General features: G+C 42.8%; 1 protein-coding gene and 1 long non-coding RNA gene across 3 annotated transcripts in view; one reads left to right on the top strand and one right to left on the bottom strand.

Moving 5' to 3' along the window:
• Positions 1-27,412, bottom strand: part of RYR3 (ryanodine receptor 3) — a 279,454-nt gene that overhangs the window by 183,096 nt on the left and 68,946 nt on the right. The window contains exons 4-7 of the mRNA XM_083504663.1: positions 6,612-6,686; positions 4,893-4,971; positions 2,976-3,088; positions 2,665-2,764 (exon numbers count right to left, since the gene is read on the bottom strand). Of these exons, the coding sequence (XP_083360789.1) occupies positions 2,665-2,764; positions 2,976-3,088; positions 4,893-4,971; positions 6,612-6,686 (367 nt within the window). The remainder of the gene's footprint in view (positions 1-2,664; positions 2,765-2,975; positions 3,089-4,892; positions 4,972-6,611; positions 6,687-27,412) is intronic.
• LOC310710670 lies at positions 12,242-15,640 on the top strand. Of its 2 annotated transcripts, none has more exons than XR_014528176.1 (3): positions 12,242-12,331; positions 13,974-14,348; positions 15,514-15,640. It is a non-coding gene; the product is annotated as an uncharacterized lncRNA (long non-coding RNA). The 2 variants fall into 2 exon arrangements; XR_014528177.1 differs by lacking the exon at positions 12,242-12,331 and adding an exon at positions 12,825-12,871.

Below are 27,412 nucleotides of genomic sequence, written 5' to 3'. Positions count from 1 at the left end.
ATTACTGAAATGTGTCAGGGGAGGCATGATTGATAAGTAAAGTCACCCCCTTTCACAAGAGGAATCATTTACAGAAAAATCAATACTACACAGTGGTAACATTTGTTTGGGAAAGGGTAAACAACCTGGCTGTTCTATAGATTTAGATTTTAATGGAAGGCAACTTTCCAACTCATTTAACACAGAGAGACAAAATGAAGGCATTTTATCTCCAGGGGGTAGGGGGAGGTGGGGGCAATTGTTCATCATCATCTCTATATGAACTGTCCTAAACTCACTTGTTGAATAACAATCAAATTAATATTTATTTTAAGACAATTACATAGGAAATACCACTTGAAGGTGTTAGGCACTTGCATATTTCAACACCAAATAGCTGAAATAATTCTGGATTCAAGCCTAATGCTACTTAAATCAACAATCAGGGGATTTTGAACTGCCAAAGACTCATGGTTTTCATAGCTGTTTTCCCCCTGGCTCCTGGGTATGGCTGTTTTCCCAAAGCCAGACTTTGCCAACCTGGTGCCTTTCAGATGTTGTGGACTACAGTTCCCATCAGCTCCAGCCAGTCATGCTGGCAGGTTTGCAAAAGGTAAGAAACCATGTTGGCTCCATTAGAAAACCTTGTGTGGGCTCTAGAATGGTGTGGGCAGGCTCATGCACTTAAAATAAAACTCTTCTATGTGGACGCAGAAAAACTGATAAAGTATCAGCACTGTGGATAGAGTATCTTTTTTAGAGGTTTTTTTTTAAAAAAAAAATGTTCTATTGGGAATTTTCCCTATGTATATACAGTGGTACCTCAGGTTACATACGCTTCAGGTTACATATGCTTCAGGTTACAGACCCCGCTAACCCAGAAATAGTACCTCAGGTTAAGAACTTTGCTTCAGGATGAGAACAGAAATCATGCTCCGGCCACGCGGCGGCAGCAGGAGGCCCCACTAGCTAAAGTGGTGCTTCAGGTTAAGAACAGTTTCAGGTTAAGAACGGACCTCCGGAACAAATTAAGTACTTAACCAGAGGTACCACTGTACCAAATTAAATGAAAGCAGGACTTTTCATAGCAATCAGAGAGTAGGATCTCTTCCCGTCTAGTTTTTTTTGCACATTTCTTGGTTTCTCTCCCTCCCTAAGAATATCCATGGTGCTTCCTGCAAGCCAACATTGAAATTGCTCCAAACAAAGCTGTTCTCAAGTACTCTCATCGGCACTGCAATGCCATACTATGATAAAAAGGTACAAGTGGGTTGTTTTTTATGTGCTATCAGGATGTGACTGATGGCTTATGAAACCTCTGTACTGAACGTAATTATGACATTAATGAAGTCTTGTTGCTGAGTAATGATACCTTTCTGTGAATTAGCTTGCATTTCTTTCGTCTCTCCATTCTTTCCCTGTTTTCATTCACTGGTATCAAAAAGTATCATTTAAATGTCACATGGCGACATGCAAAGTGCTGGGAGCAATTGTGCACCACCCACACTCCTTTTCCCCAATCACTAGTTAGTGATTCACCCAGAAGTGCAGAAAATCTACACCTGCACACAACTCAAGTTATATTTAAAACGGCGCTGGCGTTAAAAATGGCTCAGATAATAGGATGGGAGTACTGGGACATTTAAAATATCCACCATGTCTAGTGCTACTAAAATGCTGAAAACAAAATGGTTTGAAAGTGTTCTCAGTATTCACTTCTCACAGAAAGATGCCAGGATTCTTATCGTCCTAAAATCCAAGCTCTTGTTTACATAAACAGAGAGAAAATTGAAATTTAGACTAACTGTGAATTTCTCTTAGAGGGTGAGGCTGGGAAACATTCTCTGGAAAGGATGGCTCTTCCTACTGGGCTTCACAGGTGTTTTGAACCTTTCACCCCCTCTTCCATGGGGGGAGTTTTCCCTCCCTCCAGACCTGACGTGCCTGAAGTCTGTGCCAGCTGGGTCTTTTATTTTCTGCTAAATTCCCTCCATGGGGGGCTGATTCCATTCTTGTGTGAGTCCTCTTTCCTTCACTCTCATCTTGGTTCTCTCCTCAGTGTCCCTCACTAAAAATGTGTGTGCGTGCGTGCACGTGCAGGGGGGGAGGGGGAGGAGGCTTTTAAAATGCTGATAAACATTTTTACAACATGGGGGTCCCTTTAGTGAAAATACTAGAGAGCATCTCTCTATTCTATATCCATTCTGGTCCACTCAGCAAATGTAAAAAAGGTAAAAGGTAAAGGACCCCTAGACGGTTAAGTCCAGTCAAAGGCGACTATGGGGTTGCGGCACTCATCTCGCTTTCAGGCCAAGGGAGCCGGCGTTTCTGGCCAGCATGACTAAACCACTTCTGGAGCAACAGAACACCATGATGGAAACCAGAGTGCATGGAAATGCCATTTACCTTTCCACCGTAGCGGTACCTATTTATCTACTTGCACTGGTGTGCTTTGGAACTGCTAGGTTGGCAGGAGCTGGGACAGAGCAACGGGAGCTCACCCCGTCTTAGGGATTCGAACCGCCAACCTTCCAATTGGCAAGCCCAAGAGGCTCAGTGGTTTAGACCACAGCACCACCCACGTCCCTTCAGCAGATGCAATCATGCTTTTAGTAGTGGAAACTGTGCAATGTTACAAATTAAAACAGTCATTTTAACTGGCAGGATAAACATAATTCAACAAACCTTCTTCAATGCTACTTCCTGAACAAGTGGGATGCACATTCCATAGTGTTTGCATAAAGGAAGCATCCACCTGTATGTTTCCATATGCTACAGAGAGATGCTGGAAAAGAAAAACAAAATTCTCAGTGAGCATAATGGAAATCTGTTTGAAAATATTTTGTAGGAGAAACACTCTGACCACATTTCTGTGAGGACAGAATCATATGCACAGGAAACATGCAGTTCAGAGCTGGAAAAATGGGGGAGACATGGACGAAAAGTGCCAAGATGGACACACATTAAAGCTATCATGAGAATTTGTATATGCTTACCAGGTACCTTTCGGAGGACACACTAACCAGGATAAGATCGTCTCCAATTCGTACCTTTTCTCCTTCAGACCTTTGTTTAGAAGCAGGATGTATGGTCCACCAGCATGCCTCACCTACAATGTGTATAAAGTGCTTACGTTAGCTCCAATATGCAATAAACAATAGGCATTTATCAGGTCACTTTATAACAACAGTCTTAGGATATTTATACAGTGGTACCTCTGGTTAAGAACTTAATTCATTCTGGAGGTCTGTTCTAACCCTGAAACTCTTCTTAACCTGAAGCACCACTTTAGCTAATGGGGCCTCCTGCTGCCGCTGTGCCGCCGGAGCACAATTTCTGTTCTTATCCTGAAGCAAAGTTCTTAACCTGAGGTAATATTTCTGTGTTAGCAGAGTCTGTAACCTGAAGTGTATGTAACCTGAAGCGTATGTAACCCAAGGTACCACTGTAAAACTAAAAGATTCCAATAGTACAGAAGATGGGTCGCTTCCAAATGACCATTTATTGAGTATTCATCCAGATAGGTTTGCACAAAATTTGCAGGGAAGTTATATGACATTGTAACAAAGAACTATTACCCCACACTTTCCAATGCATTTTCTTGTCACTTTTTAAAAAAACAAAGTCCAGAAAAAGTCTCCTAAACTGATAATGAGCTCAGTCTAGTTCAAGGCAATCCAAATTGATATGGCCCCTGTTCCACTCTAAACAGAGACATATAACCAACCCCTTCTTGCCCTGCCTCCCTGCTGCTGCTGCTGCTGCTGCTGCTGCTACCGCCGCCACCAAGCCAATGCTCTTAACAAGAAAAGTTTATTTCCTAGAGGTTCCCAGCAGTGGCTTGTTGTTATGGCAGTGCCAAGCACCTGGCACAAGGGTGAAAGAGAGATGGGGGTACCAATCTTCCCAGCTGTTTGTTGCTCTGTGCGTATCTGGGTGGGGAGCAAATAGTTGCTCTGATTGTGGAGATGGAGAGTGGCTGTGTGGCAGTGCTGAGAAGAGGTATGGCTATACTTAATATCAGAAGTGATAAAAGAACGTAATTGGTGGCATTATTATTATTGTAATTTGGAATGATTGGATTGGATTTGTCATTAATTGGAGGATTTTATTGAAAATGAACAAAAATTATTTAATAAAAAAAGAAAAGAAGTGATAGCTGCTACAGTCCTGCAGAGGCTTCTCACCACATGACCATTCTATTTAGGGCTCCTGGCTGAATGAGATCTATACTGTCAAACTGAAACATAACTGTGAGCTCCTGAAATCAATGCATATCCTACAAGAGCTGAGCAACTGTATTTAGGGCTGAACCCTATATCTGATCAAATGTTTTTGCTGCATGGGGGTGACACATATTTAAAATGGCTATAATTACACTTTCACACACAGTAGGCTTTTGTTTTCTCTAACGCTTTCTCTGTGTGCAGCAATACCTAATGAAAGTGATATTTTTTCCCTTAATGCGCACCTATTTTTTTTTCTTTCTTCCCACAACTGCAGTTCAAGATCTTCTGTTACAGAATCATGCTTAAGAAGTGGAAGAACACAGGGCAGGCCTGCACAACTTGTGACTCACTAGGTTCAAGCCATGTACTGTGGCCTCTCACACTACTAAACAGACCCTCCGTTTTTACCATTCCAGGCAGGTAGCAAAATCAGGAGTTTCCTTAGGGCAATCTTCCTCAAACTTGGCCCTCCAGATGTTTTGAGACTACAATTCCCATCATCCCTGACCACTGGTCCTGCTAGCTAGGGATCATGGGAGTTGTAGTCCCAAAAACATCTGGAGGGCCGAGTTTGAGGAAGCCTGCCTTAGGGGTTTCATGAGGCTTTCAACCCCACTGAAAAAAACAACCTGAAATTATCTTATATCTGAGATCATGGGGATGAATCTTTGAGGACATACATACCGGCTGCATTCTCTTGTAGCCCCACATCAAATGCAAGTTTATCTGTCTGAGATCTCGAAGTAGTCAAACATGTCAAATACTAGGGGGAGAAAAAAGATATTGAATTTATTAGGACTGTTGAAATCGGTACATTTCAAGTGTGTCGTAAGATCATCTTCTGCAGGAATTCAGAGGTCTTTCTACATTCAAATGTGCGAACCTAATCTTTTTGCACATTGGTTTGTAGATGTGCATCAGGTTCCTGCTGTGCTGAAACAAACAGAAATCTATGCAGCCATTAAGAGCTCCAGTGCTTATTAGCAATCACCGGACTGAAATGATCAACTTCAAAGAGGATTTAAGATCTAGACAGGTTTCTTTTTTAATTACATTATTTTGGCCCCAAAGGAACATTACGGGAGGAGAAATAAATGTGGAAGTCGGCAGCTAAAATTAGCACCGAAGCTACGATTTTACAGAACAAAGGTTCCTCTATAAAAAGGTTCTCAGAAGTGAATGATGCTTGCAAACGCTATACAGAAAACACTGTTACTGCACAACTAAAGCTATTGGTTATGCACAGAACCACCATTAGATGTGGAGGAGTAATGGAAAGTCAAGGGCTGGGATAAGCCTAGCTATGCAGAATTAATACCCACTCCTCATTTGCCACACCTGGGGGTGGCCTAGATCAGTGTTTCCCAACTGGTGTTCCGCGGCACACGAGTGTGCCGTGAGACATCGGCTGGTGTGCCGCGAGATGCCTGGAGGGAGGCGGGCGAGTCGGGTGGCGAGAGGCGGGGCGGCGGCGGCGAGGAGAGGCCGCGCCTCCTGCTGCTGCCTGGCGCTCCTCCTCGCAGCCGGCAAGCGCTGCCTGGGCGCCTCCGCGCGACTCTGCCTCGCTGGGTTTGGTCTCCCAGCAGAGACGGGTCACACGCGCCCCTCCCTCCCTCCCTCAGCCTGCGCGGAGGGAGAGCCAGAGAGAGGCATCGCTCCTGCGCGGCGGGAGAGGGAGCAGCCAGAGCGATGCCCCAAACGAGCTGAATTCCGAGCGAGGGACTGAGGGGGGAGGGAAAAAACTTTCACTTTCGTGCGTCCCTCCCGGCGTGACGCTGCGCGCTGACGTCACGGGGCGGGGCTTTAATGGTGGTGTGCCACGAGATTTTTTTTCAGTAAGCAGGTGTGCCGTTGCCCAAAAAAGTTTGGGAAACACTGGCCTAGATGACAGTCTTCAAGGAAAGGAGAAGAGAGATGGCAAACAAGGGCTGGGGTTGGACCTGTTCTCTAATTCCACCAGCACTGCAGTTCCTTTGCCAAGTGATGGTACCTTTGGCAAAAGTGACTGCTGCTGCAGGGTGGGGTGGCATATTCACCCAAGGATAAGGAGGCAGGAAGACAGCAAAAGGGTGCATTCACACCACAAAGTTAAATAACTTGTAAACTACTTCTGATAGTTTGCTTGCAGCAAAGAACTTTGGCAGACTCTGGTTCCTGCCACCTTTACAGGACTACAATCCCCAAAGTTTAAGTCTGGGGTGTGAATGCATCCAAAGCTATTTTCCAGCTCAGGTATCAGGAAAGAGAGAAAATGTGACCGAAACAGGGAAGGGAATGTGGGGGACGGTGCTTGTTACCCATCCCTCTTCTTCACCCCATTTGGAAGGCCACAGGCAGCTCTTCCCCCTACTCTCCAACCCCCAAAGTGACTGGCACTTGGATCGCAGTCAAGGAGCAGCTTACCATTCCACTAAATGAATGACGAAGAAGTATAGCATGGCCATATAGCAGTGTTCTGTGACCACCTCCTTGAGCTGCCTGCGGGAAATTAAGAAGAAATCTCAGGGCTCACAAGCATTGGAACCACAGGGACTTAATTACCGTAACAGCAACAAATATTAGACATTTTGCATTAAGCTATGAAAACAGGATTAGACTGAGGATTTCAAGTGTGGGGCAGAGGTTGTGCACACTCATAATAACACCATACATTTGTATTTCCCTAATTTCATTGTGAAAAATGACAAATGCCTAGAGATTACTATCAGGGTTCAGTAATTGCCTGCTCTTCAACCCAATTATGTCAAAGCGCTTCAATTTAAACTGATAAGGGGCTGATCTAGAAGAGCATGTGGTACATTTCTCCCAAGAGAACGCAACTTCAAAAGGCGTGGCAGGGTGGGGGAGTTGCATACTGGATGCCGCCACGTTTGACATAAAATCCAGACTGTAGAAAGCTAGCAAGTCAGAAAGAAAGTCTCCGTGCACAAGGAGCCTTCCAGCCTACAGGAGGGTCTGGTAAAGAAGTGTATGGCATGTTAAAGGTAAAGGGACCCCTGACTGTTAGGTCCAGTCACAGACGACTCTGGGGTTGCGGCGCTCATCTTGCTTTACTGGCCGAGGGAGCTGGCGTTTGTCTGCAGACAGCTTCCGGGTCATGTGGCCAGCATGACTAAGCTACTTCTGGCGAACCAGAGCAGCACACGGAAACGCCATTTACCTTCCCGCTAGAGCGGTACCTATTTATCTACTTGCACTTTTTGGCATGCTTTAGAACTGCTAGGTTGGCAGGAGCTGGTACTGAACAACAGGAGCTCACCCCATCACGGGGATTCGAAAGGCCAACCTTCTGATCGGCAAGCCCTAGGCTCAGTGGTTTAGACCACAGCGCCACCTGAATCCCTATGGCATGGTTACTACCATATAAACTGACTCTCAGAGCTGCTAAGGAACAGGGCAGAAATTCTCCTGTCTTAACCCTGATTACAGAATTGTCAGAGCTGATGGAGATGTGGTGAGAAATAGAAAGATTGTGTCTGTGACAATCAGATTGAGGAGGCACACCTGAGGCAGCAAAGTTATCCCAAGATGCATGCTGCAAGCGTGAGTCCAGTCAGTGCGTGTCTTGAGCTCCACGAGAAAAGAAAGGAAGGATATGCAAGGAACCAATATATAAATAACTTGATGGGTCCCTGCTGTGTCACCTGCTTGATGGCAAACTAGGATTTGGAATAGCAACTGTCTGTGCATCTGCAGTGATGACACTGCAATGCCAAGATTTCCAGCAAGCGGAGTTGCCATGATGGCATAGGAAGTAGGGTGACTCTGTCAGGCTGCTTAAAACTATAGTTGAAGGCTTACAAAGCTTAAGAACACTGTGGGATTCTTGAACCTAGGAAGTCACCTTATACTGAGTCAGACCATTAGTCTACCTAGGTGAGTATTGCCTATACTAACTGGCAGGAGCTCTGCAGGATTTCAGACATGGAGATCTCCCAGCCCTACCTGGAGACGCCAGAAATTTAATCTAGGACCTTTTGCATGCAAAACCATGTGCTCTACCAGTGGCTACTAACCTTCTACACTCTTACTCTCTTTCCCCTCCCCTGCTTGCATCTGCAACCACTCTGGTTTATATTTGAAGGTCTATAAATAAAAATGTTTTCTGCAATAAGTAGTTCTGAACATAAAGGTACTTTCTTACCTTTCTCATAAACTTTCCAGAAGCATTCAAAAAACAAAACAAAACAGATTATAGGCATGTGCTTCTAAATTGTTACCAAAAATGAGAAACATATCCATAATCTGTCCATAATAAAACCATGCTCATCCACAACTTGATTGTTGCTGAGCTGGCTTGCATTACATAGACTTGGAGAGAGTGAACGGGACGGGCCTGACCTTATCTAGCTGTGCCCACCTGGGTTTTTGGTACTGCAAGAACACCATCTCTTTGCCTAGGAAGCTTCTTGACCTTGGTTTGGGCTAAGCGGGTCTGCACCTGTTATCAGGCCAGAGAGACAAATCAGGGATGCTGTTGTCCAGCAGCATCCCTTATCCAGTTGGCCAAGGAAGTTTTGGGGTATTGTTAGAGGAGGCTGTCGGGCCAGCTTGAGACTTCATGGCCTTCATGACCACCTTTGGTCTTTGTCAGATGGCCATTGGTTCAACACACCAGGCAGGGTACACCCTCGATGTGATCATCGCCCCAAGAGATATGCGGGCTGGACTGAAGATTGGGGGAGTGCAACCATTATCTGGTTAAGTTTGGGCTGACTGTGGCAATTCCCCCGTGTGAAGGTGGGGTTCTGTTCAGATTGCCTGCTCTTGGAAACTAATGGAAACTGATGTGACCCTGTATGCTCTGGAGTATTTTCCAGTGAAGAAAGCTGGCAATCCCATTGAAGACATGGTCTCACTATGGAATGGCAAGATGAAACGTGTGATTGGCACAAGCACTCCTGAGCATCCTCTCTGATGTTCTGAAATACGAGTAGCCCTTTGGTACTCTGAGGAGCTCTGGACTATAAAGCAAGCCGGACAAGGACAGGAATGCAAGTGGTGCAAGTTTTGCTCTGAAGCCAACCAAACACTGGTCAGAACACATAACTGTGCCTACCATGCAGCAGTGTGGAATGCAAAAATTGTTCATTTTGCAGCTTGTGTTGCATTCTCTAGTAGCCAGCCAGTGGGGTCATTTTGGACAGTCCCAGTTTGACTCCCGGTTTGGGGAAGGTGGTGGAGAGAGGGATGGTGGGGCAGCTGAAGGCATTCTCAGAGAACACCCATTCCAATCTGGGTTCGGGCCTGGCCACAGAACTGAGTTGGCCTTGGTCACCCTGATGGATAACCTCTGCACAGAAAGGAACACAGGAAGTGTGACCTTGCTCCTGCTTCTCTCATCGGCTTTAGATACCATTGACCATGCTTCAGGGAAAGGGAATTGAGGACACTGTGTTACAGTGGTTCTGATCCTACCTTCAGGACCAAGTCCACAGAGTAGCATTGGGAGACTGTTTTTCTCGGCCCCCTGATAACCACGTTATGGGGTGCCGTAAGGGATTATATTATCTCCAGTGCTATTTAATATCTACATGAAGCTACTGGGAGCGGTCATTAGGAGATTCAGGGCAATGTGCCATTTGTATGCTGATGACACTGAGCTCTACTTCTCCATAAGTTCTGAATCAGGAGAGGCCATGCCTGGACATAGTCCTTGGCCACTGTCTGGACACAGTGGTAAAATGAATTAGGAAAATCAAGCTTGAATCTTAGCAAGATGAGACACTGGGGGTAAGTAGTTCCCATGTCCAAGAAATTGGCCAATTGTCTACCTTGGATGGAGTTGCACTCCCCCTGAAGGAGCAAGTTCACAATTTGGGGGGGTTCTTGTGGATCCAACTCTGTCACTGGAAGAACAGGTAGTAGCCTCAGTGGCTAGAGGTGCCTTTTACCAACTGTGACTGGTTTGACAGCTATGACCATTCCTGAACCGGGAGAGCCTGGCCACAGTAGTTCATGTACTGGTTACTTAAGGACTGCAATGGACTCTATGCAGGGCTTCGCTTGTGCTTGATCTAGTGCAGAATGCTGAAGCATGACTGCTCAAAGGAGCGAGGCATTGTCAGCATATAATACCTGTGCTCAGAAATCTGCACTGGCTGCCCATCTGCTATCAGGTCAAGTTCAAGGTGTCACTATCAGAATATGAAACCCTTAACAACTCGGGACCAGTTTATCTATGAGATCACCTTGCCGCATATGAGCGTTGATAAAGATTTTACAGTACTATATAGTGCTTTAAATATGGATGAACATGTAACTGTGAAAACCTGATGGAAGCACATGGCTAATAAAATACTGCATGCTGATAACACTTGAAACAACGTTGGTATAAGTGTTTCTACACTGCAGGTGGATAAGTTGGTGTGTCCAAAGGTGTTCTTTAACCCTCTCATTTTCTGTTTTGTACTCAAGACGCATTCTACCTACAGACAGATCCCCACTGATCCCAAGGTTGGCGAACTTCAATATTCTTTTGGAAAACTTGCTGGCGTCTTTTGTACATGGTATGAATAAGAAATCCTGGTTAGGGCTAAATAAGACTTGGAAAGTTCATACAAACATTGTCGACATTTTTAAAAATGTGATTAGATTTTCCTGCCAAGATTACAAATCCAGTTGGCTATCCAAGAACAAAGTAATTGCCACTACTCGTTGGCATAAGATTTCCACTGGAGGCACATGCTGATCAAATGAAAAATGAATCAACAACCCACACAGTGATTTTACGACTTACTAATCCACCTAATTGTGAGGCCTGACCTCTAATATTCTGATGTTCAAACCACATAGTGAGATGAAAGCTACATCTTAGATTGCTTTGTGGTAGGTTTTACGATGTATCCCTCTGAGTTCATTTATGCAGCAGACAGCAAGGCGGATCATGCTGACCCTGATTCCAAGATGTAGGGGTGCAGCAATCCTAGATCACTCTCCTCAGGATTACTTTCACTTCAGTTGAGAGCACGGAGTTGCTACACAGCCAAAAGAACACACTTGCAATAATGAAATTTGTGTTGCTGTTTTTCCTCCATCAAATCTTCACCAGCTAAGCTGACTGAAGTGAATAGGGCCAACTACAAACTCAGGGCCAAACCAGATGGGAGATTTTCCTACAGCTTTCATTTTGCTAATTAGCAGTCCAGTGGGACCCCTTTGAAGATCAGGGAAGTGCTGTGCCAGGAGATGATGACTTTTGATGCAAGGCAGTTTAGACTGACTCACATTTTCCCAGTTAAAGACATAATGGCTACATCCATTAAAAAAAAGTTTAGTGCATTTGAAGGGTGAATGTGAGAATAATGGAATTAGCTACATAAATATAATATTGCAGTAATGCATTGTACAATACTGAGTGCTGGATGCTGATCAGGATGTTGTTTACCAAAATTAAATATTCCCCAAATGTTATATCTTCTCTCTTTTACACATTGAACAAATGCAGCTTAATGTTTGTGCAAGGCAAGGCAAAATCGTCTTTAATTAATCCACCATTCTGATATTCAAACAGCTCCACAATAGAAGACAGAATTTACTGTCCATGGTGTAGAGCCTTGAAAATATTAAATAAGCACCATATAATAAATGTCATTGTGGACAGAAGGTATCACAGCCATCTGATACAATTTTCACACAAAAAAATAATTTTTGCAGTCCTGCTGCTGTGATTAAAGCTGCAACCCTGCAGGGGCACAGATACCTAAATATTAGCTTTTAGTGCAGGCTGCAGCTCCTTTGCTGAAGAACATTAGCTATTTTAGGTAAGCCACTTTTTTTTCTTCCTTGATTAAGCAATCTACATTTATTTATTTTTAAAAATAAAACAAACCTGTGGGCAAGAAACAGGGTTGCGCTGAGCACACCCATGCTCTGCACTCTGACGTTGCATGCTTTTCTGATATCCACACACGCAGCATGAACTACATCCATAGTGAGGAGTTCAAAATTCCACAGAGGCCTTTGTGACTATAACCTGCCCCACAAACATGTGTGATATACATAGGGTGGGGGGGCAGGGCTAATCAGACCCCCCCCCAACACTCCTTGCTCAGGTATTCATCAACAAGGGAACCTTCAACGCCTGCGTATTCTACAAATCATGCTACAGGCTTCTAAGGAAGGTAAACACATTTTTCAGGGATGGGAAAAGGATAAACTCGCAACCTGCCTTCTCCCTATGAGAGGAAGTATGGGATTGGGCCTGACATCATGCTCAACATATCTTTAATTCTACATTAAAATGAGAGGTTTACTACAAATCAGTATTGTTTGCATACAGAATGACATGCTTCTTAGTTATTTGAGGGTCTTCCTTCCAGGAACTAAGCTAATGGGGAAATCCAATGGGATGGAATTGTGAAAAAATTAACAGAAATTGTGCAAAGATTTTGAGGTTTTTGTTATCTAACCAAGAAGGGTGATCATAAATATTTAGAAAACCTACATATTAAGTAACCAGCTAGAGCTACCAGAAAGCATATAGACGACGTCTTCTTCTTTTTAAAACTGATTATGGGCCTGTAGTCCCACTTAGATTTGAATTTTCAGAAATTCAAACTCAGACATCCATGTGTTGTAAAATGAGAGTCATGTGCCCTGCCTGGCCAGCAGAATAAAACAGGAACAGGGAGGAAGAGATTGTGGTGTCTTCCTCACAGAAGGTTTGGAAGCGGGGTGGGGGTGGGGGGTGGAAATTAGCCATGAGCAGATTAGATTATGTTTTCAGTGTATATTAAGAGCCTATTTGTTCACAAACATTTCCTGACAACACTAATCTGGCACAGAGCCCTGTCTTTAGTGTATGGCATGGGTAGGCAAACTAAGGCCCGAGGGCCAGATCCTGCCCAATCGCCTTCTAAATCCGGCCCACGGACGGTCTGGGGATCTGTGTGTTTTTACATGAGTAGAATGTGTCCTTTTATTTAAAATGAATCTCTGGGTTATTTGTGGGGCATAGGAATTTGTTCATCCCCCCCCCCCAAAAAAAAATATAGTCCAGCCCCTCACAAGGTCTGACTGACAGTGGACCGGCCCCCTGCTTAAAAAGTTTGCTGGTGTATGGTATTGAATTCCTCTGCTTCCATATAATATTATTTTTATTGATTTATGAAGTTTTATTATTTTTGTACACTGCTTCAGACATTTCCTTTAATATAAAGTGATATATAAATGTTTCAAATAAAACAAAACTACACTTCCCATAAGGTTCCATCCCCTTCCTGCCTCACATCTGACCAAGTACACTTCCATACTGAAAGAACGGAACACAACTGAGTGCCTGAGCAGACGAGAGGCCAATGGCCAGAGATAGCAGTCACCCATTTTGAAGCTACAAGAGGATCATTACCATTTTACTTCCCTCCTGTTGTTGAATGCAAGCAACTGGTCTCGCCTTAAAAGTCACATGCAGCTTGAAGGTTGCTCACTGTGAGAATCGAGCAAAGAAAGCATCATGCAGCTTATGCCATTGCCGGAACAAAATACATGCCCCTGCGAGCTACACTGCATTTTGTCCTCTATGTTAACTTTCTTTTTTATTGCAGTCTGCCTGTGATTTGGGATGAGTCACCCCAAACGGTTGAAAGGTATACCCTGCAATTGCTAGGCAACTGCACAGCATTTCCCCTCTGTCGCCTTCAGAAATTACAGATTATTATTTGACCAGGACTGAAACAAAGCAGGGTTGAAGTGGCCTGACAACATTCAAAAGGAAAATGAGGTCCAGGGCATGGTTTGTGGTTTGTTTGTTTTTACATTTTACAGGAAATGTTGGGAGCTAGATGGACAGGTGATGTTTGCCTCCACAACCCTGGTGAAACAGGCAAAAGGGACACTCACACATCTTACTTTGCTGAGATGTGTGACTGAGATCCACGTATGAGGCAAGCTCATTCAATTCAAGATAGGATTAAGACAGAAGAGTAACCATGGGACTGCTGATGAAAAGGACAGCCCTGTGCCTTTTCCCTCCTACACAATGTCCAGGGGTACTCAAGGTGCAAGAGGACAAAGTCGCCCTGCCAGTTCTCTCAGTCTCCACAAGTGGGAAACAATGAAGGGGATCGGGAGGAAGAAAACCCAAGGGGCAGTGACATCCCATCCCATGGCAAGTACATCCCTAGACATCATACAGAGGAGGTAGGATAAACAGATACAGTCACTATTTTTATACCTTAACATAACATAATAAATTTGAGTTACAGATAGGTAGCCGTGTTGGTCTGCCATAGTCAAAATAAAAAAAAATCCTTCCAGTAGCACCTTAAAGACCAACTAAGTTAGTTCTTGGTATGAGCTTTCGTGTGCATGCACACTTCTTCAGATACACTGAAACAGAAGTTGCCAGATCCTTCTATATAATACCCCTTCTGAGTAATACTCCTCCCCACCTTCTCACTATATAGAAGGATCTGGCAACTTCTGTTTCAGTGTATCTGAAGAAGTGTGCATGCACACGAAAGCTCATACCAAGAACTAACTTAGTTGGTCTTTAAGGTGCTACTGGAAGGAATTTTTTTATAATAAATTTGCTACATGAATTTTGTAATAAAGCAACTAGCCTGCATCTATTAATATCCAGGTGAAACAGAGCTGTAATTTTCCCAAGTCATGGGAGTGAGAAGGAGAGGCGGGTACAGAAAATCCTCTTTCACAGGTGAAGCAGGAATAGCAGATGTGCAAGTTGCTTCTATTCTGGCTGCAATTCATAACATGTGAAGCCATCCCAAATGTTGTTTCTAACACCTGTCTAAACTATTTAGGACTGGCCCTTAAGAGCAGCAGCATCAGGGCATGTCATTATTTTGCATATCAATCGGTGTACTTGGGTCTTTTCTAAACTAACAGTAACTCTCAAGGCACAAATTCACACAGCCCAGCTTGGCAAGCTTATTGTTGACACAATAAGTGCGTGACAAGCAGTGTGACAAACAGGTCAGGACATCATCTTTTTAATGAAGACGCCTTTGCAATCTGTCTTTATTTTTATTTTTTGCATGAGATTCCCCCATCCCCACCCACAGATATTGTGATTCAGTTGCTAAGGCAGTTTGCATGCCTGTGTGTCCTATCATAGGTCATGACTGCATCTGAAGATTTTCTGATGCTGTCATTGTGTTCAGCTGTTCGTAAGTATTTTCTAGATTTGCTCATGAAGTCTAAATGCCCTCCTAATGACAAATCGGCGTACAGCTTTCAGAATTGCCAAATGTGGTTGAAAACCAATTTTCTAAGCAATTATTTATTCGCGATTCATCAAACAGAAAGATCTAGATACTCACAATCAGCCTAATCTTGATTTCAGGGTGTTGGGAGCTTCCGTGATATATATGCTGCCTGCCAGATGTGGAAACAGTTTGCTTTGTTGCAATGGCTGAGAATCATGTGAATCAGAAAATCCGGCATTCAAATCTGACTTCAGCTATAAAGCTGTCTGAGGCAACCACTATTATCTCTGTCCTGATCTCCTTCCCCAGTTACAACATGAGAATAATAATCATACAGGGTTGTTTGAATCTTTAAAATGTACTGTGTGAGGAATAGTATTAGAATAACATCCAGATGGCTCAAGCAAGTAAGCCAAACCATGTGGAGAAAGGTAATGCACACCAATATCAATACATCCAATCTCATCCAATCCTGGGAATTTTGGGAATTTTGTTCTTGAATGCATGGCAATTCACAAGATCCTTAATGTGAAGAAAGAAGTAGCCTATAAATTCCATTAAGACTTTCTTCTTTGGGCTTCTAGTATAACTCCAGCCTCATCTCCGGTTGTGGAAATATCCCTATTCCCAGTGTTTTATGAAGGGATTTCCAACTGGAAATTCCAAAATGTGGAACTGAAACACTAGGCTGCAATACTATAATCTCTAACTTGGAAGCCCCACTGAGCATAGTACCTGAATAAACAGGTATAAACTTTGCAGCGACTTCCGGGTTAGCGCCTCCGGCAATGGCGGATTTCCTCTGATCGGGAGGAATCCGCCTCGTGGGAATTAGGGTCTGGACCGCCATGGCGAGGCGGAGACCCACCAAAAACCACAGGCGGGAGAAGCCTGTGGACGTGGGATTCGGCTGGCACCTTTTGCGCCTCCCCTACTCGCGGGGAAACCTGGTTTCGGGGATCCGGAGCGACATGGGGTGAGCGGCGCGGTGCTTCGAATCGACTGCTCTTTTCACGGAGTGAAGCCGCATTGCTGTTGCCGGAGAGCACTGACTTTTTCCTGTGGACAATTAGACTTTAAACAACTACCTGTGAGTAGAACGGAAAATTGGGCTATGAAACATCTTAATTTGGCACCAAAGCGGGAAGGTCTAAACAGGAAGTCCGCCTTCCGCTTTTGTAAATAGATTGAAGCAAAGACATTGCAAGCTAAAGTCTGGAAAGTCGTTTGTAAAGGACTAAATTTCCATCAGCTAAAACTACCAAACCCCCCTTGGAAGCAGGAGAAGAGGGGGGGGGGGATCTTAGACTGTTTAAACCTGCAGGAGAGAGAGTAAAGAAAGATAAATTTCCACCGTCTTGAACCTGGGAACGGGGTGTCAGAGACAGACGCTTTGGGGAAGTTCATTGACTGTGAATAAAACGTTTTTTGACAGATAGTTAAAAAGAGAAACATATTGATTCCAATGTTTTCTTTTGCATTTAAAAGGAACAAAATATCTGAAAAACGAAAGGAATTTTGTTGCTGGATCTGCTTTTAAAAAGACGGATACAAACAGAAATTGTTTCCTCTAGAGGGAGCTTGTGAAACTGTTGCTGGAGTCGATCTGGGGAATTCTACAGCTGTAGAGATTAAAGATCGTGAGAATCAGACATTGACCTTGAACAAGAATGTGCCCAGAAGAAACCTTAGTGCTTTACTGGAACAGCTACATGAGAAGATGGATTTGATGACTCTTGGAGTTAGCAATTTTGGACAAACAGTGAATACCTATATAGAAACCACTCAGGAACCAACCCAGGAATTTGCTTTGACAGGGCAAGTTGTGCAGAAGACAAAGGAGGAGGTTGTTGCTGAACCTCAAGTAATAGAAATGGAGAGAGCCGCGGCCTTGCAGGAACATAAGTTGTTGTTTCTGACGACTGAACCTGGAGAAAGTTAGATTTGGAGAGATGGAGTACTGTTTGGTTTGGAGATGGGAAGTTGGATAGATTCCCCTATGCAGGGATGTTTTTACTTTTGGGATCTGGTTTTGGGCCAGGGGGAGTTTGGAGTTGTGGGGGCCCTTAACCTTGGAGGGACTTTGAAACATGCCTTCAATATTTTTTGGATTTCAGTGCTGACTATGGAGAATGGGCTGACCTGTCGAGAAGGGATAAAGACATTGTCAAGTTGGAGTCTCCCCGAGATCTACTCCTCAGTGAGAAAGGAAGGAAATTAAGAATAAGATCAGCAGAAGACAAAGTAAAGTGCAGGTATAAACATGAAGAAGACCTGCAGAAGGGACATGGAAAAGACTTAAGAGCCTCGAATAGAAGGTCACCAGGTTGATGGACTAGATGGAAGGGATAGAAAGGACTGACAAAACCCGAGACCAGGAAGAAGAGACAATGGATGAAGTTTGGAAGAAAGTTTAAAAATTCATTTAGAGAATTATTGTAAAATTAATGAGTGTTAGAAGAAATGTTGGAATGAAACTATTTGGCTTTAGTAGAAATGCTAAAAGGAATTATGTATAAATAAGTTTTAAGCTTTAGGGCTTTTTATGGTAAGATAAGGTTAAAATAAATTAAGGTAATTTAATGACAGAATATAGTGAAAGATGGAAAGGATTTGCTGAGATAATTAATAACTAGAATACAAAAAAGGGAGGTGTGAGGAGGTCGATGAAACAAGTTAACGAAAGATAAAGATTTGGGAATATTGGATTTGTTTTTAAATTTTTTGTTTGCTTTTGTTTTTGTTTTTGATGTATTGTGTGTTTTGTTTTTTGTGTTTTTATTGACTTGTATTGTTTAATTCCTTAATTCCTTTTTTTGTCTATCTTTTTCCTTTTCCTTTTTTTCTCTGTAATTTTAAATTCTCAATAAATATCATTTAAAAAAAATAAACTTTGCAGTGTAAAGCTTCAATCCTAAACTCACTGGCGCTGCAGCGCTGTACCCATTTGATCTGGGAATAAGCCCCATTGAGCTCAATGGGCCTTAATTCTGAGCAGACATGCATAGGATTGCAAGTTGCACGGAACTCAAGTTTACTTCTAGGTGTTCTGTGCAAGTTTACTTCTAGGTGTTACATGAAGGATCAGCAGGACTGAATCTGAGCAATGACTCACTGCAGCTGAACACCAGAACCCATTTTCAATGTCAAGGCTTAATCCCAAAATATATGAACCAATGATAAAGAACAGGGATGGAGAACCCGAGGCCCTCCTGATGTTGCTGAACTACTATTTCCATCACCCTGACCATTGACCATGCTGGGTGGGGTTGATAGGAGAAACATATTCAGAAACATCTGGAAGGTGGCAGGTTAGCCAAATCAGGTTTGAGAAAGAGAAGAGGGTACTCCTAGTAGTACAGTACAATATCCATCAGTTCCAGTGCATCTGGGATTAGGACTTGGAGCTTTCAAAATGAAGACTATGACCTCCAGTCATGCTTAAGCACCTCTTCCTTTAGAAGTAAAATACTTGGCCCCAGAATATGTTTTCCTTTCTGCCTTGCTTTGGCAAACACTTTTTAAAAAAGTAGCCCAACTCTCAACAGGCAGTAGCGTGGGATTTTCCCACCTTACACTACAGAGCTGAAAGCCACAATGAGAACAAGAGGGGAGAAAAAAGTGGAACAGAAAGTTACTGTATTAGTATTTAATTAAAATGGTCAGCTGCAAACTACACTGAGAGCAAGTTGAGGGTCTGTGCCTGCCCGCTTTTAAAGAATTTCATTCCCACTTATGCGGGCATCTGCCTCCTTGGAGGGTTAAGTTCTTAAGTAATCACTAATTTCCCAGTGGATTGGGAAAATAAAATTAACACAGTGTGATGATTTAGTATTGCACCAAAGGATTGGGGGGGGGGGGCTGACTGCTCTGCTGACCAGCAGATTTTTCTCAAACTCTGTGTGGGATTCCAGAGAAGGAAAACCAGTGAATGCATAAGAATAAGCAGGTGCAAACTCTCGCCTGCTGTGCTGGGATTCTTCATAATATAATGAGTTGACAGATTTCCATGGATAGGACTATCAGGATCAATGCCACAGTGCCCTCAACACTCCCAAACCATACCAGATGGTAAGACAGTGGTACTGATGCACTCAGTCCTGCATTGATAAATATATGTATTTTATCTTTTAAACCTTTGTTGTTGAGTCCACCCTCTCCTTCAATTTCCCAGCTGCCAACAGAGTGATGATTTGTGTCACTACTCTCTGTGCCACTACAAACATGCTCCTTTCCTCCATTGCTTGCTCAAAGGCAAACATTGGCAGAGAGTAGAAAAGTGCCAAACATGGCAGTAGGGCAGTCATGTGTCCTACTGTTAGAGGCGGATTTAAGGTAGCACGGCGGGTTCCGCTGCACTGGGCACCAAGCCTAGGGGGCGCCGCAAGGCGTTGCAACTATGATGCAGTGAATTGAGCAGCGCAGAAGGCGAGAGGTGTTGCCACCAAATTTTTGGTTCGCACCAGGGCACTGCTGAAATTTGAAAGGCCAAAGTTCACCCCTGCTACTGTTAAAGAGGGACAGTCCTTCAGAGCAACTGTCACTCCCTTACTACCAGGCCAGGTTCAAGGCATTTGTGTCAACCCACAAAGCCCTAAACAATTCAGGCCTGGTTACTTATGCTCCACCTCGATCAATGAGACCCTGTGATGGGGAACTTCTGGTGGTTCCTCATGCCCCTGATCTTTGGCTGCTGAGCATTTGGTGTGCCAGGCCCTGCCCTGTGGAACTCCCTGCCAGTAGAGGTTCAGCAGGAACCATCTGTCTCCTTTCAGATGTCTTTTGAAAACTTTTAATGTTGAGACAGGGCTTTACAAAATTTCCCCCCTTTTAACGTATCAGTTTTTATTGATATTTACAGATGTTTTATTTATGTTTTTAACTATGTTTTTATGGATCATTTGTTGATTTTATCCTTATATGTTGTGTGACAGCTAAATTTTAAATATGTAGACTGCAGTCCCATGCACAAATCCCATTGAAATAAGTGGACTGTACTTCATAGAAAACATGTTCAGGACTGCATTGCACTAGATATAACAGCTCTCAGAAATTTAAAAATGCCAAAGATCTTTTATTGATAGCTTCAAATGCCAATGATTGTAAAGCGCAAAAGAAAGTTCAGCAAAGGCCCATATCTCATGGCCGATCATTAGTCCTGAGGTTTTATAGCCACAACAAAAAACCACATGGAACAACCAGCATACAGAATGAACATTGACAAGCAAAAAGTTTCATTTATCACAGGTACAAATGGATTGAGTTTCATGCGATGGCTGAAGATCAGACAAACGAATTAAGAACATACCCATTCGGAGAGCTCTCTAGGCTAGCAAAGTTGAAAACAAAATGGTAAATAAAAATTTAGTCTCACAAATAGTGTGTGTGTGTGTGTGTGTGTGTGTGTGTGACATATTAAAGCAGAAACTCAAAACAATATTTAGGCATATACATATTGAAGGAACGTGTTTTAATATTTAACTAAAATAAGCAATAATGATGGGCACAATCCACCAGGAAGTTCTTGTTGTTAATGATAATAATAATAACAGGAGTTATTTAAGATCTAAGTATCATTGCAATAGGGTTTACGCAGGTAGATTGTGTCCACTATATTTAACATTCATTATCTTCAAAAGCTGATGCTTCCAAGAAACCAACTTGTATGCAGCACACTAAATATAAAATTGAGCTGCAGGGAATAGTAAATTACTGCCATAGTACTGCAGCAGCTTTACATAATCACATTTATGAGACCAAAGAAAGTGGTCAGCATATAAGATAGCTGCTCTTGCGTTTACCATGAAAACCCACTGGGATATTTTAGCTGGCACATTTACTGTTCTTCTTCCTTGTAGCTTTCCTTACAATGATGCCCTCCAGGTGAATTCTTTATCTCCCCCTCCTCCCTTTGCTTACCAAAAGCATAAAATGTATTAATCAACGGCCTTGAAGTCTTAAAGTGGTCTCTCTCTTTTTTGACAATTAAGTCTATAAATTTGGTATGCTAATCAGGACTCTTATTTACAATAATAAAAGAAGTTCATACACATGCCAGACTCACATCCATAGTTTAGACAAAGCAGCAGCTGCCTACCTCTTGCTGCACCCAGGAATCTGCCCATTCACACCTGCAAGCACTTCCCCAACACAAAGAAATGTGCCAGATCTTCCCACTAAATATGGACAACTTTACTGAAGAAAAAATATTTATATCATGGGCAATGATCATGCTAGACCATGATGAGTTTAAACATGCCAGCATGGGTTCTTATCCATGTTTTGAAGTTGGTTTGTTTTGCAAATGATCACTGTTAAACCAGGTCCTCATTCTGGACAAACAAGAAGCCATGGTTTACAAAAATTGAAAGAAAAAGCTTCTAAAGCCTTCCTCCCGGCTGCATGGGAAGAAGAGAGGGGAAGAGGGGTGCATAAGCCTGAGGCTTGCTATGCATCATGATAAACTATGGTTTATTGTGAAATGTGAAATGTGTTCAAGGTGGCTTACAGTCAACAAATATATAAAAGAATAAATATAAAAATGTTGTGAAACCGTTATTAACAGAACAAGGCAGAATCAAGAGCAGCATGGATAGCAAAAGAGCATGATGTTATTAAATCAAAGACTTGAGGAAAAAACAAATGAAAAAAAATGCATGTGCCAAGTGGGGAGCAGGGAATGTGTTCCATGATAATAAGGAGACCACAATAGAGAAGGCCCAGTTCCAAGTTGCCTTGTACCTATCTACATAGAGTTTAAACAAATGTCCTGAAGAGTCTGTGATAAATCTCTGTGCCAGGAACAGGGACGGCATGGCCCTTCCCTGTTGGGCTACAACACCCATCATCATTTGCCATGCTGACTGGCACCTGTGGGAGCTGGAAACGTCTGGAATCCAATGTCTGGAGGACCATGTGGTCCCTGTTCCTGAACTAAGTGAATAGACAGGTTCATATAGGACCAGGGCATCATTCATTCTCTCTCTCTCTCTCTCTCTCTCTCTCTCTCTCTCTCTCCATAGAGATTCACAAACCTTCCATGAGAACAACACTTGCATTTCCTTTTCTATCGCTCATGTCAGAATGTTCCAAGCTACTGTTAGTTTTATATTACAGAGACGGGCTGTGACACTTGTGAAGTTATTCCATTTTGTGTGCCACTAGAACACATATACGGCTGAAACCAGGATAATAAATAACTCCAGCATGATTTCGTTAGTGCACCAATCATCCTGATGTGACCCTAATATAACCTAAGTCACTTTGTATAGTATACGTAACCAATATAAACCATGCTAGCAATGTCCCACTCATTGCTCAGCTCAGAGCTTATTCAAATCTTATGAGAAGCGGAAGAGAAAACACTCAAATAAAATACAGGCACTTCCTCACTTGCACACAATCGCACACATGCGACTACTGGCACATGGGTTGTTTTTGGTGCTGAAAGGGGGCAGGACAGTGATGGAATGAGGCAGGGGGGGCAGAACAGGATTCCCCTGTGGTGTATCTCTTTCCACTTTTCTGCTGTAAGAGGCAAAGCAGGAAGATACAGATCTCACCCACAGCTTCTCACCAGAGTGGTTAGGAAATGGTGCAGTTCACTGGCACTTCTGCTAGTAGGGAAACTAACACACTCAAGAAGCTCCTACAGCCACTTCACAGAATACGCAGAAAGGCAAGCTTTAGGGCTACAGTCCTATTCACATCTGCTCAGGTGTAAGTCCAATTAAACTCAATGGAGCTCTCGAGAATAGACATGTGTAGGACTAAATCATAAAGTTCTTGCCTAAATGGTGCCCCTGCCTTTTACAGACCTTTCCCACTCCTCTATCAATGCAACTGGCTCTTCAAACTTTCTTTTGATCCCTGATTATTTCAATAGCTGAGGCTATGCTGCACCAGCAGCAGTCGACTGACAATTTCTGTGCCTTTTATAGCTGTATGTCCAGTTACAACAGCTTCCCATCGTATTTGTTCATTGAGAGGAGAAGAGCCACACTTAATGAACCTTCCCCTTGTCATGTGGGGTAATAAATGTGTGTGATCTATTACTATGTCAGCTATTAGTGACCCAAGTTGAGTAGAAAAAGAGTGACAACTGCTATTTCTACTTTTTGCTTTGCATTTATTTAAACATCATTCATCTCACATGTTATGGTGGCTATACCCAAACTCTACACTGTGAGACATAGACTTTCAATTCAATTGGAATATTGCTCGTCTGGTAAGAACTACCGCATAAAGAAGCCTAGTGTTAAAACACAATCACAACCCATTGAAATGTGGCTCTGGTGAAATCCTGCCATTCATACCTGAAGCATTTCATCTGACAAGCAGGGATGAATGGCAGGATTAGCAACGTGTGGAAATGGAGGGATTTAGCACTGGTTAAAATGACACGAAGTATACAAATGGGGTGGTGGTGGTTTAAAAGTCCTTTAAAAGTAGGATGTGCTTTATAAACTGTCCTATGGCAGATGGTTCCAGATAGCTGTTCACTACCCAGAAGCACCTCTTTACACTATTGACACTTGACATGTGTAGTTTTAGGACCCAGCTAGTTTCTGTGATTTTAGTAAAGTAAAGGTAAAGGGACCCCTGACCATTAGGTCCAGTCATGACCGACTCTGGGGTTTCAGCGCTCATCTCGCTTTATTGGCCAAGGGAGCCAGCGTACAGCTTCCGGGTCATGTGGCCAGCATGACTAAGCTGCTTCTGGCAGATAAGAGCAGCGCACGGAAATGCCATTTACCTTCCCTCCGGAGCGGTACCTATTTATCTACTTGCACTTTGACGTGCTTTTGAACTGCCAGATTGGCAGGAGCAGGGACCGAGCAACGGGAGCTCACCCCATCGCAGGGATTCAAACCGCCGACCTTCTGATCGGCAAGTCCTAGGCTCTGTGGTTTAACCCACAGTGCCACCCGCATCCCTCTGTGATTTTAATCTGTCTTAAACTGATTTTAATACTGTGTTTTGCTTTAACCCTCCCCAGGATGTTAGGGAGAAAGGTGGGTAATAAGCAACAACTACAACAACAACAACAACTTCCATGTGATGTAGTGCAACTTGGGAGACCTAGGGATGTGTACTTCAACAAAGTGCCCCTGAATACAGTTGGACTTATTCCCAGGCAGCTGGTCATAGGATACCAACCATGTTTTCCCATATATGAGCAGATGGTCCAAACGGACCTAGGCTTGCGAATCCAATGCATGGTGCTTGAAACTCCTTGCAGGAAGGATGAGATGCAAATAAAACAAATTTTTAAAACATCTGTTGATGCAGGTTATGTGTAAAAATCACACATCTTTAAGCATTCAAACACTGCACCATTCTATCCCGCACACCGTTCAGACACGCCTGCAATTTTTCAAACAGACATTTCCCCATCATAAGTAAACAGTACACATCCCAAATAGGATACAGTTGCTCAGCTTCCATTTTCCTGCTTAAAAACAATTCCCTCTGGCTTTTCCTGCCCAAAGGAACCCTTACGGTCTACTTGTTATTCCACAGTTTCTGGCAAATTAATGCACTACTTTTATGTTACTGCTGAAAGAAAGAGGAAAATGTTAAAAGTATATTTAAATAATAATAAGCCCAGAGAAGCATGAAAATTCCCAGTCAAGGGAGAGCCCACCCCCTTATAATCACGAAGCAAGTTGGAATAATTTATCATTTATTCAAAAAGAAAACTGCTGCCAGTATTTATATTTATGTGTCCTATTTACTACTTCTGAGGATCCTTGCATTCTAACGCAGGTTTTATCCATCACAACTCTACTTTTCGCTAGCATTGATTTTGACAGGTGCCTTCTAGATGCCCCGTAAGGGGGAAACTGTAGGGACATTTTGCTGCAGGAAAGCTGATTTGCATAATTATAGTGGGGTTTTTTCCATGTTGCTGCAATAGTCAAGAGTTTCTTTATGCTCTGTTTACAGGAAGATGGATCAAAAATTATTCCATGATTAAACATATAAATAAAAAATAAGGGTAAATCAAACAGCTTATGCAGAGAGAACAAAAACAGCTGCATGGGAAATAACAGGCCAGCTCATAAGATAGACAGGCTGGCTTGTCAGGCAGTACAAACAGGCACGAGGAAGCACATTTGGTGTTTTAATTTGTTGCAGCCCTCATGTCAAAAGACTTTAGACAATCAATTCAAGCAACATTCAGTGGCCCAGTTCGAACAGCACCATAAACCATGGTTTAATGTAAACTATACTTCAATGTGAAATGCAAACCAGAGCAGTATCTCTGTGTATGAATGCATAAAACATTTTATCCCAGGATAGTTGCCTGTTGCCACTATTAGCTTAACCACACTGGAGCAAAATGGGAACCCCATCCCAGTTGTGCCAGACCTTTCCCCTTTTAATGCAGGGCGCTGCTGTTGTTGTTGCTGTTGTTGTTTTTTAATCCTGGATTTTTTGGACTTTCCAAGGGTCAGAAAACAACACATTTAAAGGGAGAAAGGTCTGGGGCAACACTGGAAGAGGGACAATGTCATGTGGATATGCCCCATTAAAGGGGAGAGATGCACATATGAAACCACATTCTGCCCTGGTAATAGAGGACTCGAGACATAATAAGGCTTGATCATGCACTGCAATTCCAGAACAACTCTCTGCACATATCTCTATTGCACTCAGAGAGCTACTGCCAAGCAACTGGGGTTGTTTACTCTAGTTTACTGCAGTGTCATGCTCAGACTATGAGACACATCTAATGCAATATCCAGTATGTACTCGTTCGACTGATAAACGAGCATGTTTCTAGTACTCATGGTTGAATACAAAACCTTAAAAATGGACAGGCAATTAGGTGGTGCCTTTTGTTCGAAAGACTCTTGGACTAAAGAGGATAAGATGGAGGTTTCCATTAGTGAAAGCACAAAATTTAGTCAATCTCTCCTGCCATGCTCCTGTCCTTACCTATATCCTTTTATTCATCCTTCTTCTTTGTTTTTATCTTATTTGCAAGTTTCCACCATGACATAAGTGATATTGTCTCATATACAATATTAGTGTTGCTGATTGCGAATGAGTGTTTAAAATTAGAAATTAGAAAAAATTAGACTGAATTGACATATTAGTCATAGAATTGACATATTAGAAATAGAAAAAATTAGACTGAATTGACATATTAGTCCCAATGTTGACTATATTATTTTAAATTTGTTTAATATAGTCTGTTTGTAGAAAAAACAAATGCATATCTAATAGCTTATTTACTTTAAAGTGATATTCTTACATACAGGTAAATGTGATGTTTTAATTCTCTATACAGAAATCAAAGCATAAAACTGCATACTTCTTGCGTACATTTGTTTAACTGTCCAGCTATCTAACAACTCCCTGTAAAAGCAGAAAAAAACAACCTTTGTAAGTCTTTCCAGTTTCTTTCCACTCCAGAGTTTATGCCTCTGTGTATTCATATATCATATATCGACTTGGCAATTTGAAGTCCTCACTACTAATCAGATGCTCTTCTAAGGTGCCCGATGTACAACTCTGTAAATCAAACTTCAGTGGCGATAAGATAAAGAGTGCATTTATACGTAAGGTATGAAAACAGAGAATGCAGGTTTTTGGTTTTTTTAAAATGTTCACGCTTTGGTCATATCTTGGAAAAAGAAAGATGGAATTTAACTGCTTAACCAGGAGGTTGTGATGTTCTCTGGCTTACTCCCAAGCAACTAAGAACAAAAGTGAGCATGCTAATGATCCAGTGTTATCAGCGGCTGTGCTGCTCACACAGCAGCTCTCATAATGGGACAAGAGGGAATCAGCATTAGAATAAGACACTGCTGGTCCCCATCCCTGCTGACAACACAGAACTACTCCTATTGTTATGGCATCACTTGCTTCCTGCCCTTGCTGCAGCACAAGGGAAGTTACATTGGCCGAGGGAGCCGGCATACAGCTTCTGGGTCATGTGGCCAGCATGACGAAGCCGCTTCTGGCAAACCATAGCAGCACACGGAAATGCCCTTTACCTTCCTGCCAGAGCGGCACCTATTTATC

The sequence above is a fragment of the Podarcis liolepis genome, assembly GCF_965112155.1.
Source record: "Podarcis liolepis genome assembly, chromosome: 1".
Lineage (NCBI taxonomy): Eukaryota > Metazoa > Chordata > Lepidosauria > Squamata > Lacertidae > Podarcis > Podarcis liolepis.
The sequence above is the reverse complement of the archived record's forward strand: the minus strand, read 5'-3'. Positions and strand labels throughout refer to the sequence as shown.